The 14642-nt window shown below is 42.7% G+C and overlaps 1 protein-coding gene across 1 annotated transcript; it reads right to left on the reverse strand.

The window, feature by feature from the left end:
- Positions 1-5424: 5424 nt before the first annotated feature.
- On the reverse strand, positions 5425-5724 carry LOC308434559 (large ribosomal subunit protein eL36-like; the record flags this gene model as incomplete). The annotated part of the gene is made up of 1 exon (XM_080934868.1): positions 5425-5724. The coding sequence occupies one exon, from the start codon at positions 5722-5724 to the stop codon at positions 5425-5427; it is 300 nt and encodes a 99-aa protein (XP_080790994.1).
- Positions 5725-14642: the final 8918 nt, after the last annotated feature.

Here is a 14642-nt window from a genome sequence, read left to right on the forward strand (position 1 = left end):
ACAAAACCACAAACCAAAAACAAAAGCTAAAAACCAAACCAACCAAAAGGAAATGTAGTAATAAAATATGTTCTAACAAATCCAAATGCACATATGTGTTTGTACACACACACACACACTGGGCAAAGGCATTTTCTGTGTTACCAGAGCCCCAAACACAGCAGTAGTTACTAAAGTCCACAATAAATGAATAATTAAAACGAAAAATGAACACAAAGTTGGCAGTTGAGAAGGAATTAGCATTCTCAAACAGGAGCATATCCTTTCTAAGTGGTTTGTATTATGAGAACACGTAGAATATTAATTTAGTATAAGAAGATACTTGACATAGTAAGTTAAGACAAGACAATGATTGAAAGGGGCATTACAGAGATAAAGAAAATCAACCCTTTTCCTTAGGACACAAATCATACAGTCAGACACTGAATACACTTGGCTGAAAGCCAAGTTTTAGTGGAGCGTCTTGAGATAATTACCGTTGTGCAAAGAAAAGAGAGGAAAAGAATGAGTCAGAGAGATAAAGGATAGTGAAGACAATTCCCCGATGGCCTTGAAGGAGAAACTCTAAAAGATGATATAAAAATACTCAGAGATATCATACACAAAAGTTGCCCTGAAATGAAAGAATCAGGCAGAAGGGGCATGCATGCATTGCAAGAAATGGTTAGTAATGAACTCGAAGGTCCTGCTGCTGCGGCTGAGTTCACATCTGGTGCTGTGTAGCTTCTCTCCCTCTCTGGCTCTCTCTCTCCCTCCCCCTCTTTCTCTCCCCCCTCTTCCCTCTCCCTCCCTCTCCTTCCCTCTCCCTCACCTCTCACTCTCACCTCTCTGGCTCTTACATCCTTTCTGCCCCCTCTTCTGTAATGTTCTTTGAGCCTTATTTGGGTGGATACAGATACCCCTCTTCGGACTGATCACTCAACAGCAGCCCCTCCGTTATTCTCAGCACTTTGACCAGCTGAGTCTCTGCACAACCGCCACTTACTGAAGAAAGAAGTGTCTTTGGCCAAGGAACACTTATATATATATATGACAGTTTATAACATGCCCATTTAACCAAACAATAGTAATAGGTTTCTCTCTGGGTCCTGTGGCTTCCCAAGCCATGGGCTTTTGACCAGATTTAAAGTACCAGTCTGTGGAGCAGATCTTAAATCCAGTCACAAGGCAGTTGGCTACCTCCATAATGTTTATTATGTGATTGTACCCGTGGGCATATTTTGCCTATCAGGTCAGTAATGTTAGCATTCAGGCTTCTCTCTCTCCCTCCTGTCTTCTGTCCTTTCTCTTTTCCTTAGGCACAGTCCACCAACAGAGGTTGGAGTTATCAACCTTAGACAATCTGTGGACTGTTTTAAGCACATGAAGAAATCTAAGGATTATTATGCCGCAGCTATGGAAAATGTGACCCCAGAATAGATGGTTGCTATAGCAACTCATATTAGAACATAGTCATCTGTTTCTGTGTCGAGAGAGTTATTGCTGTTAGTGGTGAATGTGGAGGGAAACCTCTTAGAAACTTGGCATTACCAACTCTTTCTTTGCTAAGCAAGAAGCTGAGCTATTACAAGATCACCCTTGAGTGTCTACCACAAAATGTTGGTTTCTATAAAAAGCTTGCATATACATTCACTGAAGAAAATTACATGTGTTGGGGGTTCCAACAAGAAAATCCTTTTAAGACAGTGAGTTGTCAAAGGAGCTACTGCTACCAGGATTCATTCTTTCTAGGGCTGAGACAATGGAGTGTTGTTGGAACTCAGTGACCTCTGTAAGTATTGGATAGAGGAAAAAACACCAACACTGTAATACTCTAAGCATAGCGATATTAGGATATTATATTTGGTGCTGGGACATGCTGTAAGTTTAGATTTCAAATAGACACCATTAAAGGAATTATTTTTGGCTAAAGGACTAAAAACAATTATATTTGTGGTGCTGGAGAGATGGCTCCGTGGCTGGGAGTGCTGGTTGCCCTTGTAGAAGATCTGGTTTCTTTTCCCATCACCCACATGGTAACTCTGGTCCTAGGGGATCTGATGTCTCACCTCCATGGACACGGTGCACCTACATATGTGCAGGCAAAACATGCATGTACACAAAGAATACAACACGTAAAAACAAACAAAAGATTTATTTATTTAGTGTGTATGAATATGTATGTATGTGCAACATGTGTGTACCTGGTGCCTGCTAAGGTCAGAAGAGAATTGTTACAGATGTTTGTAGAACTGAACCAGGGGAGGCAGAGGACTCTCCACAAGAGTAGTTTATATGCTCTCTTAACTGCTGAGCTATCTCTCCAGTCACAAATAATATATATATATATATATATATATATATATATATATATATATATATATATATATATATATTCTGTATATGTATATATATATGTATATATATATACATATACATACATATATTTAAACTCAGTTCCTTTTTACCTCCAGCTAACTTGGAAATTTTCTTGTATTTTCCATTTCACCCTCCCTCTCTTTCTCCCTCCCCCTCCCTTTCCCCCCTCCCCCCACATTCATCTTCGTAAACACACACACAACTTGTATGTATGTGTTTATGAAGGTGAGTGGAAATTTTCTTGAAGATGATTTTTATTCCTCTGTGGTCTCTGAGGATTGAACTGGGTTCCTCTGAAGTTGCCCAGCCTGAACTGCAAGCCCCTCTCCCCCATGAGCCACTTCCTCAAGCACAAGGATAGTAATAGGGGTTATATATCTGTGATCTGTGCAGCTTATTTCTAAAAGTGCATTGTATGTATCCAAGCAAATATATACCAGTCTCATGTGTCCTAGGCTAGCCTTGAATTTTCTAAGTAGCCAATTACTTTGAACTTCTGCTTTTGCATCCCAAGTGCTGGAATTACATATGCCATCATGGCCAGTTTCTGCAGTGCTGGGGATTGAACCCAGGTCTTTGTGTGTGCTTGGTAAGCATTTTGCCAACCAAGCCATATCTCACCAACTGGGGCAGCCTTTTAAATAAGTGGGAAAAAAAAAAAAAGAAAACTAACTTCTAAAACTTTTAAAAGCAAAATAGAACAATTTAAAAGTCTTACTGAGGGTTGGGGATAAGGCCCTGGGTCTGGTCCTCAGCTCAAAAAAAAAAAAAAAAAAAAAAAAAAAAAGTTTCACTGAATTGTTTATAGTTTTAGGTAGATAGAACACCACTTGTCTTATATTTTGAATAAAAGTATTAATTTGTTAAAATATCCATGAGTAAATATGAGGGGACATCTGTGATGCCATTATTTATTTAATTTTAATTTTATTCATTTTATCTGCATAAAAATTTTATTTTTATTTTATATGTATGAATGTTTTACCTACATAAGTTTGTGTAACATACCTGGTGACCACAGAGCCCAGAAAAGGGCTTTAGCTACTCTGGAACTGGAGTTGTAAATATTTGTGAGCTGCTGTGTGGGTGCTGGGATTTGAACTTAGGTCTTCTGGTAAAGCAATTCTGTGCTGTTGATGTCTGAGCTTTTAAGCAGTGCACTTATGACTCTTAGCACATAGGCTTTTCCCCATTGCTCTTATCACGGAATCTAAGCCCTTCTTCTGAGTCACAGTTTTATGAAACAATGGAATATTACAAAATGAGTAGAATATTTGAAAATGAATGATCCTGTGTTTTTTCTATCCCTAAAATGCTGATGGACGCATTCCTACTCAGTGGCTGCAGTGATTCCGGTTCCGGTTTTGGTTTTGGCTCTGGTTCCGGTTCTGGTCACTGGCATATTTTGACTTTGCTTATTTTAGTGATGTTACTTTTCTTTCTTTGCCTTTTGTTTTTATTTTGTTTTGGAAACAGTTTGAAATAGCATCTTACACTGGGTGTGGCAGCAAATATCTTTAATCCTGGTTCTTGGGAGGCAGAGGCAGATGAACTCTTGTGAGTTTGAAGCCAGTCTGGTCTACCTTGTGAGTTCCAGGACAGCCAGAGATATGTAAAGACATCCTGTCTCAACCACATCCTACACACACACACACACACACACACACACACACACATACATACAGACCCCCAAAACCCCATATTCTACTGTATGGTATTGACAGGCTTGGTTCTCTATGTAGACAGTGCTGGCCTAAAACTTGAATTGATGATCTTCCTGCTGCCATTTCCCAAATTCTGGGATTACCTTTGTGAGCCATCACACTCTGATCTATATTATTGTTGTGTTTGTTTGTTTGTCGGGTTTTGAGACAGGGGCTCATGCATCCTATGCTGTGCTGGCCTTGATTGAACTGACTATGTAGATGATCTGCTTAAGGGGAAGGCACTTATGTAGACACGAGGGAGGGAACACACAGAGGCGGCTGGAAGAGTGCAGAGCAAACAGAAAGCAATAGATTGAATATGGCCGGAAGACTGGACCTGACCACAAGAGAGTGAAACAGGGGGAAAGAGAGGGGGAGGGGAGGGGAGAAGGGAGAGGGAAGAGGGGAGAAGGAAGGGGGGAAGAGGGGGAGGAAAGAGAGGAGAGAGGGGGGTGCGCAGAGAGATGGGAAGAAGGAAGGACATAGAAAGTAGATGATACGGAAGAGGGGTAACTGAGACACAGAGATGGGGTAGCGAACGGAGACAGAAAGATGAAGACAGAGAGGGGGAGGCTGCGTTCTAGCTTAGCTGGACAGCAGGGTTGCAGAGAAAGAGTGGCTGGGGAGAGAGTGGCCGCAGGGGTTTCTGGTAGGGGAGGAGGTGACAAGGGCTAGGATGCTGGTGGGACTTTGAGCTGTGTAACAGGCATCTGTGATGCTTGTGATGCGGAGGGCGCCTGAAGGCCAGCGTGAACTTGATAGGTGGGGGTGGGAGGGAGTGAAGTTCTTTAGACCTGACATTTACATGGTTACATGGTCGTTTACTGTTCGTTTGTTTGTTTTTTGAGTCAAGGTCTTACTATGTAGCCTGGGCTGACTTTAAACTCCTGGCCACCCTCCTGCCTGTTTCTGAAGTTCTCAGGTCACAGGCCTATGCTACACGCCTGGTGATTACGTTTTCTAGTAAAGAGGTCATCGATATTCTACAAAATTGACACGTGTACTTAAAAGGACTACATGATAATCCAAGCTAGCCACAATTTCACTTATTCTTGGTGTTTTTGTTTGTTGGTTGGTTTTGTTGTGTGTTTGTTTTGGGGTCAGGGTCTCATGTTCATTGCTTTCTTCTCCTTCTTCTTCTTCTTCTTCTTCTTCTTCTTCTTCTTCTTCTTCTTCTTCCTTCTTCTTCTTCTTCTTCTTCTTCTTCTTCTTCTTCTTCTTCTTCTTCTTCTTCTTCTTCTTCTTCTTCTTCTTCTTCTTCTTCTTCTTCTTCTTCTTCTTCTTCTTCTTCTTCTTCTTCTTCTTCTTCTTCTTCTTCTTTTTTTTGTAGGAAAGCTCTTTCATTGAGGCCGAGGGTTCATCAATCCTTCTTGGCCGCCGCCTTCCTCATGGCTGCCAGCACGTTGCTCAGCTCCTCCCGCTTTCTCTTGGCACGGATATGTGTTCCCACCCTTTTCTTGATGAACTGGAGTGCGCGCTTGTCCTTGGACACTTTGAGCAACTTCATCGCGCGCCGTTCATAGGGAGCGAAGCCGCACACCTCCCGGATCATGTCCCGCACGAACTTGGTGTGCTTGGTGAGGCGCCGGCTGTGCCTCGGCTTGCTGACGTTCTTGTGGCCCTTGTTGAGGCCCGCGGCCATAGCGTAGCGCAGGGCCATGGCTGCAGCTCTCCGATGGCGGCCGGGACAGGAAGCTCATTGCTTTCTTCTAAATCCTGGGTCCAGAAGTATACTTTCCCAGGTAAAAAGAAGAACCAAAGTTTAATATTTTAATTTTATATTTTTCTTTAAATAAAACTTTGGCTTAAAAGGAGTATATGCAGCCCAAGCCTGCTCAGAGGTAGAGATTGCCGTTTTTTAAAAAATTAATTTTTATTTTTTAAGATTTATTTGTTTAGTGTGTATATATAAATGCACTATAGCTGTCTTCAGACACACATCAGATCCCATTATAGATGGTTGTGAACCACCATGTGGTTGCTGGGAATTGAACTCAGGACCTCTGGAAGAGCAGTCAGTGATCTTAACCACTGAGCCATCTCTCCAGCCCTAATTTTTATTTTTTTAAGTGTGTGTCTTCTCCTTGACTCCTTCCCTCCCTCCTTCCCTCCCTCCCTCCCTCCCTCCCTCCCTCCCTCCCTCCCTCCCTCCTTTCCTGGGCACTGACCCTATTGACCCTAGGGCTCTATCATTCAGCCATGCCCCATCAGGAATATTCTTTTCCATTATTCCTTCTTATCCACTGACAGGCATAGACAGAGGCAGAGAGATCACCAAATGTGCTCACAGGTTATTTCTGGGTGGTGAGATTTATTTATTCATTTATTTTGCATGTGCATGTGTGTATGGGCTCATCTGTGTATGTACCTGTGTAGGCCAGAGATCGACACTGAATACCTTTCAATATTACTCTTTCTTGACCTTAGCGGTCTCCAGGGAGTTTTCTCCCGTGGGTGGGTGCTAAGACACGTCTACCCACCTCCTCAAAAGGTCCCAATGACAAACCAAAGTTCACCCTGGATGACCAGTGGCAGGAGCAGGGTTACTGCTCAGAAGACAGTTCTGTGTGAGCCACAGGGGGTCGTACAGAACCTGGAGTTTGCTGGTTGGGTAGGCTGGTTGGGCAGTCGGCCTCTGGAATCTGCTTCATCTCCTCCTTCCCCACACCAGAGTTATAGATGTGCCGCTGTGCTGGACTTTCTACGTGGGTGTTGGGACCCAACCTGAGGTCTTCTCTCTTGTGCTTTACATACTGAGCCATCTCCTCAGTCCCTCCATGGCAAGATTTTTAAGTGACTGATTCTTTCTTACTGATTTTCCAGTATAACATGATTTCTATCTTGAGTAGAGCTTTTAAAACATTTTTATTTTGAAATAAGTTCAGATTTTCAGAAAGATTTCAAGAGTAATTTAAAAAAATCCTCATACTGCTTTTATGTAGATTTTCTCAAATAGAAATATTTTTTTTACCACATTTACATTCCCATACTTGTATCTTGCCTGCCCCCCAACTCCCCCAACCCCCCCCCCACACACCCTTCAAGCTATTAAGAAGCAGATTGTGCATACAATGCTTCTTCCAGCCACAAGCACCTCAGGCTCAGTTTCTAAAAGCAGAGATGCAGGTGTAGAATAAATCACGTGAGGTGTTAATAGGGTCCCCAGGGGAGGGACAGTGGGGCACTGGTAATGACCTCTAGGCTTGTGTAGCTGACAGGAAAATTCATTTCCAGAAATAGCAAAGATGGAGCTGGTCTAGGACCACCTCATATCACAATGACCCTGAGTGAGATCTCGGGCCATCCAGTGATGAGGCTTCAAGGAAGCATGATGGGATAGATATCCCAGTAACTCTCTCTTCCCTCTTCTGGGTTCTGCTGATACAAATCCACACGTTAGCATTGAGTGAAGAAAGGAACAGTCTTTCTTATAGGAGAATACTCCTCCCTCTGGAAAATGTGATAGAAAAGATGAATCTGGAAAATCAACATGTGTTAACTGTAATGAAAAAAAAAATCAGTTTGCCCAAGGATCACCAGTGTGTTAGAGCTAGAAGGAGTGGAAAAGATTGGAGGGTAGGGCTGGGGTAGGGATACAGCTCGGTCAGCAAAGGACTTGCTGCCCAAGGGTGGATTAGAATCTATGTTTGGACCTGTGTGAAAAACAAAACAAAAACCCAAATAATAACAATGACAACAAAAACCTTAGTGCTGGGGAGATGGAGACGGGAGGATCCTTTGGGCTTACTGGCTGACTTAGTCTCATCGATCACCTTAAGTCAATGAAGGAGTATGCTTCAAAAACCAAGGTGGAGGGCTGGAGGGGTGGCTCAGTGGTTTAGAGCATTGACTGCTCTTCCAGAGGTCCTGAGTTCAATTCCCAGCTGATGCCCTCTTCTGGTGTAGCTGAAGACAGCTACAGTGTACTTATATATAATAAATAAGTAAAAATTATTAAAAAAAAAAAAAACCCAAGGAATAATACTCAAAGTTGCCTTCTGGTCCACACACACACACACACACACACACACACAGAGAGAGAGGGGGGGGAACACATGCATACACATGAACATGTTTTCTTACACAAACATATTCACATTTAACATATGACAAGAACATTTCTTCTTACACACACTGCACACATAGTTTAAGGAGTAAGAATGTTTACATAGATTCTTATTAATTCCCAAGGGGGAATCAGTAACTGGAGTAGAAACACTGGGCACACACACCCCTAACTAAATAATGAATGTTTACATCAGCACAGCGGGGCACACTGGAACCGTGAGTCTCCTGATCCATTGTGCGGAATTCCAAACAAAAGTGCACAGCTGTGTCTAACCCAAAGCAGCGTCAGGAATCTGATTAGAGGGACCTTCTGTAAAACAGAGTGGTCTGGCGGAGGTGATTGAATTGTTTCAAATATACATTTAAGTTCTGATTCAGGACCTGATTGAGGATAAGGCCATTGCAGATATAATTACCTAAGGTGAGATCCTGAATGGGCTGGGCCCTAATCCAATATGAGCACGTTCTTTTTTTTTCCCCTTCAAGAACTCAATTAAATATTTATTGAACAAATATATCATGAATAAGCTAAAGGGCATTTTAATTTGAAGATACAATAAACAACTTCAAATATTTGGCGGGCAGTCACCTAAAGAACGAAAAGATTTAATCAGTGTGTCTGCTACAAAAATCAAAGCTTAAACCACAGGGTAAAGAGGAGCCACAGATAGGCTGCAGGAGAGGCGGATGAAGTGCCCTCCACAGCTTAGCACTGTCCCTTCCCACACAACACATTTCATGTTTCATTTCTCCCTTCCTGAGGCAGACTGGGGGACCCTTTCTCTCTGGGTAATGGGCAGGTGTAACGCATTGTAAGCACATGTTTAAATTCACGGTTAGTGTTAAATTTGTGTTCTATATTACAAACATTTACGAACTTATACTAAAAGCATGCTTTCTGTATGCATTTTTCTATTAGCAAAGACACTGGGGATCCAGTTATTTGACTCCCTAGTTAACAGCTATTGAATTCTCTCTCTCTGCCTGGCCTGTCTTAAGCAAAAGGATTATGAGTCTAACAGACAGCAGACTACCTTATTCCGAAACTCCATAGAAGCCTTGACAAACATGCAAAATATTGCAGCTAATTGCCCCGGTTATTGAAGGTACAGCGCCAGCCAGGGCTGTTGGAAATAGAATATCTGGCAATTTTGTTTTACAACCACAAGTTTCTATAAACCATTTCCACCCTGGCCAGAGTGGGAGCACTAACCCTAGAGATACCTCAGTGACTGGTGCTAAGGGGGTACCGGTGTGATCGGCTCGGATCATAATCTTTAATGACTGTGATCAGCGAGGTGGCTCATGCCATGATGTTTCAAACTAGGCTCCAAACGCCCTCACTTGCATGGTGACTTCAAGTCCCAAGTTTCAGCCTCCTGAGAACATATGTTTCTGTCAAAGTCTTAAAAACAAGATAGACTGTATTCCTATTTTAAATATTACATTTATTTATTTACTTTGTATGTGGTGGTCATGGTGGGCCATGACACAATGTGATTGTGGAAGTCAGAGGACAGCTTGTAGGAGTCATTGTTTTCCTTTTATCACATAGATCCCAGGGATCGAAGTTAGGGTGTTAATCCTGGCAGCAAACCCCATTATCAGATGAGCCATCTTGGAGGCTCTTAATACAAAACAAGACAAATTTAAACAAAACAGCTAGTGTCCAAGATTATATAAGCTTTGGTCTTGTCCCCTGGCTGGGAACTCATAATAATGTGAGACTACTTTTCCTGTTGTATTTTGGAGATGGAACCTCATGTATCGCAGGTTAGCCAGGAACTCAATATGTCGCCTAAACTAGCTGTTTGGGTTTGAATAGAAATGGCCCCCATAGGCTAATATGGCCTTGTTGGAGTAGGTGTGGACTTGTTGGAGGAAGTGCATCATTAGGGGGTGGGCTTTGAGGTTTCAGAAGCTCAAGCCAGGCCTAGTGGCTCACTTTCTCTTCCTGCTGCCTTCAGATCCAATGTGGAGGAACTTCCAGCTACTCTCCAGAACCATGTCTACCTGCATGCAGCTATGATGGTAATGGACTGAACCTCTGAACTGTAAGCTAGTTCCAATTACATGCTTTCCTTTATAAGAGTTGCTGTGGTCATGGTATCTTTTCATAGCAATAGAAACCCTGACTAAGACACTGACCTTTAACTCCTGACTCTCTTGCTTCTACCTCTCAAGTACTGAGATTATAGTCATGGACCACAATGCTCAGTTAATATAAGGCTTCCTTAAACTGTTCACTGCTGCAGTTTTTTCTTCTTCCTCCTCCTCCTCCTCATTTCCTCTTCCTCTATTTTTTTTTTTTTCGATTGCACAGACGGCATCACACATCTTCATGACGACCAGCTTTACATTTATGTGGGTTAGGGTTTTTGTCAATTTGACTCTAGCTATAGACATCTGAGAAGAGGGAACCTCAAGTGAGAAAATGTCCTATTGGGCTGTGGGGCATTTTCTTGATAGATTACTGATGAAACAGGACCCAGCCCACTGTCGGTAGTGCCAGCTTTGGGCAGGTGGTCCTGGAGTGTCTAAGAAAGCGAACTGAGCTAGTCACGAGGGGCAAGTCAGTAATAAGCCTTCTTCTGTGGTCTCTACATCAATTCCTGCCTCTGGGTTCCTGTCTTGAGCTGAAATTAACCCTTTCCTAACCACATTGGTTTTGGTCGTGGTGTTTATCACAGCAACAAGAACCTTAACTGGGGTTTGAGTTACCAGGGGTATGTATTTTCTCTTCCTTCAGTGGCAAAATGAGTCCTGAAGCTCATCTTGCTGTTCCTCGGGTTATACTTTGCTCTTCCCACTGCTGTATATCTCATTTATCCCTATACAAAAGCTTTTAGTGTCTCAGTACAAAGGCATGCCCAACCTATGGCCCATAGGATGCACGAGCCCCAGGATAGCTATGAATGAAGCCCAGTGTGCAATTGAAAGTGTACTTAGAACACTGAGACTTTTTTTGTGATTGCATTTTTTTTTTTTTTTTTTTTTTTGTTACTCAGTTGTGAGGTTTTCTGTTTAAGCATGAACTCTGTAGATGACAATATCATGATCCAATGTCAAAAAGTTGGGCATGTATGGTAGGGGTTAGTAGAGTTCTGCCTGGAAATGGTTCTATTTCAAGTGGCTCTGGGTTTAGAGTCAAGAATAGAAGGGATTCCTGAGACAATTGATGCTGGCTAGCTGGAGCTAAGAAATTAGTGGTGAATACAAAGAGACCAGCACCACTGAGGTGAAATCTTCTGGGAAGTGTTTTCTGAGAGCACAAAGAAGCTGTGTTCCAAAGATAGTGAAGGTTGTATTTCATGCTGCAGTTGGATTTGATAATGTGTAGGAATCACCAGGCAGCACTGGTTTTGAAGGCATGAAGAGGTCATGATGAGCAGCTGAGGCTTGGTACTGGGAGAGGCCATGGAGGCCATTGGTGAAGGTGCAACCTCAGTTGTAGTTGACGGCCCGGGACCAAAGGGGTCATGCAAAGAAGTTGAGGATTGGCACCATGAAGAAAGTCTATCAGAGGCTATTGGTAAAGCCTAGTTACAGTGGGAAACCCCAGCATTTTGGAGATGCCAGTACCAGTACTGTGGGACAATCACCAAAACCGGCAGCAGCAGTGGAGTGGAGTCAACCAGAGCCTAGAGTGCTACAGAGGGCAGAGTTGGAGAAGTGACCCAAGCCCTTTGTGGGAGCCCAGAGGATCTTGTGTGGAAACAGAGCATTGGAACAAGAGTCTGTAAAGTTGAAGTTGCTTTGGACATCCCAAGATATTAGAGATGTCAGAGCCATGGGATACTTGCCAAGAAAAACTGCTAACAGGGAGTGGAACCAGCCCAAGAGATCAAAGTTTGTTGTTACCGAATGCCAGATCTGCCAACATCAGTCACAAAGATAAGAGGAGTTGGAGATCTGAAGAGTGCTTTGACATTAAACATCGAGACTTGGAGTTTGTCTAGCTGGGTTTTGGTCTTGCTTTGGTCGAGCCTTTCTGCACTATGACATTTTGGAACGGTAATGATATGTTGGAAGTCCATGATCTGCTTTTTTTATTTTGATCTTATAGGGATTACAGTTAAGAGATTACATAAATCTCAGAAGAGATTTTGAACTTTGGGCTTTTAAAAACTGTTGAAATTGTGATAGATTATGGGGAGTTAAACCCATATGTACTTTGCATTATATGGGGCTAGGTATGGCCTCCATAGACTCATGCGTCCAAACAAGCCTATGGGACCAGGGAGTAGAATGTAGTGGTTTGAATATGTTTGGCCCATGGAGTGTGGCACTATTGGAGGAAGTGAATCTCTGTGGGTTGGGCCTTGTAGCTCCAACTACTTGGAGGAGTGGGGCTTTGAAATGAACATCCCTTTGTTTCAAAGTCAAATGAGCTCTGTTAAAAACAGGTGAAGCAGTTATGGAAATTTTTTTTTATTTTTAAAGGTTTATTATTGTAAATTATGTGTAGGTGTGTATATTCAAACGTGGATATGTACATGCGAGATTAGGTGCCCCAGGAGGCTAGAGGCATTGGATCTCCTGATGCTGAAGTTACAAATGGTTGTAAGCTGTCTGACAAGGGTGCTGCATTTTGAACTAGTCATCTGGAAGAGCAGCCATTGGAACTGCTGAACCATCTCTTTAGCCAGCATTTACATCGATATAGAGGTGAAGATAGAAATGAAAACAAGTTTGGGATTCTGAGTTAAGCTTTGAAATAGTCCTGAAACAACTTGAATATATGCATTTTTTTCCAAGTAAAAGTTTCATGGGATCTAAATATATAAGTATACACAGATCAAGTAATACTAGGGAGAACTCAGCACCTACATTGAGATAGGCTGTAAGTGAGATTTGAAGACTTGGTACCAAAAAATAATGCAAAGACCCCCACTAATAATTAAAATATCGATTACTCCACGAATGAGAAGAGTTTAAATATATGGAGATCATTAAAATGTGACTAAAATTAATTTCACCTGCACATCCCACTCCCCATCTTTAAAATTCAAAATCACTCACATTGCTGACACTGTTTCTGTAGGACTAGGCTGAATTATGTTCAAGTGCGTTTGCATTCTGCACATACCAAAGTGTTGGCACCCAACACGAGTTTATGTGCACCAGGGGTTGTGCACATCTTTATGGAGGAAGGTGATTTAATCTGGAAGGGAGGAACTGCTATGGGGCAGGATGGTTGTTCAGGGGGCTTCTAGCCCTTATTTTCCCAAACTATATAAATCCGCCGCACTGCTTCCCCAGGACAACTTAGTACCCCAGATGCTTATCTTGCCTACCCTGGCTCAGCAGAAGCTAAATGACAGGGAACTCAACTCACCATGAGATTATGATTCCCTACACCCTTTGTTTTATTCCTTCTCAGAGCACCAGAGCAACTCCAAGTGTTGTAAGTGTGAAACCTCTTTCTTCACCATCTCATCAAGTTTACAAAATAGACTTTTCAGCCTCACTTTTTTTTTCTTGTTTGTGAGAACTTTATCTGTAGCAACACATATATATGCACTGACACATGCAAGCCCCCCAACACCACAACACACATAAGACATAAATGTGCACATACATGCACATATGCACACACATACATGCACCCACACCACACACATACACCACGCACACCACACCACATATGCATATCACATACACGTACATATATACATCACACACGTGCACACACCACACATACACACCTATGACTTGACAAGGCAAGTCCATAGCTTGCTACCTGTCCACCTTGCAGAGCTGGCTCTCCTAATAGGCAACATGGCTTTTGTGCTGGATGGAGAATTTTGCAAAAGGCCTGACTCCCGTGGTGTGAGCTACCTTCCGCTCATCAGAACAGGTCCTGTGGAGCATGACAGGGAAAATTGCGTTTTCTGTTGACCGCACAGATCTGTCTTTGCTGGGATCCTGCTTAACCTTTTGTTCAAAATAAGCAGCCTATATGATCTAATTAAGCCAGTCCCTCCGGCTTCAAAAATAGCTTGCTTTATTGCTCACTCCTCCAGCAGGTTGATCCCTGGATACGATTATTTGATGGTAAATGCAAGTCTGAGTGGCCCCTCCCCTAATTCCTGTGTTGGGTTATCCGGGTTATATATGCTAGCCAACCTTTCATGTGTCACATGAGGTAAGGGAACCTTGTGGGGAGCAGGAAGCATGGAGTCCTTCTGTCTCATAGTCTTGGGGCTGTGGGATAAGTTGTACCCATGGAGGGCAGAGGCATTGGCTCTCATGGGGTTAGTAGGCAGCGGTTCTTGTGACCCTCTGGAAGGGGAGTCGCCTGAGACCACCAAAAAACACAGATATTCACATCACAATATCAGTGATGCAAATACAGTTATGAAGTAGCAACAAAAGTAATTTCATGGTTGGGGGTCACCAGAATGATAGTTATATTAAGGATCACAGCTTTAGGAAGGGTGAGTTCCACTGAGTTAGAGCCATCTGACATGGAGTGGAACTAGGGTCCTCTAGATGCTCTTAAAGGCT

The sequence above is a fragment of the Micromys minutus genome (assembly GCF_963924665.1).
Source record: "Micromys minutus genome assembly, chromosome: 21".
Classification (NCBI taxonomy): Eukaryota; Metazoa; Chordata; class Mammalia; order Rodentia; family Muridae; genus Micromys; species Micromys minutus.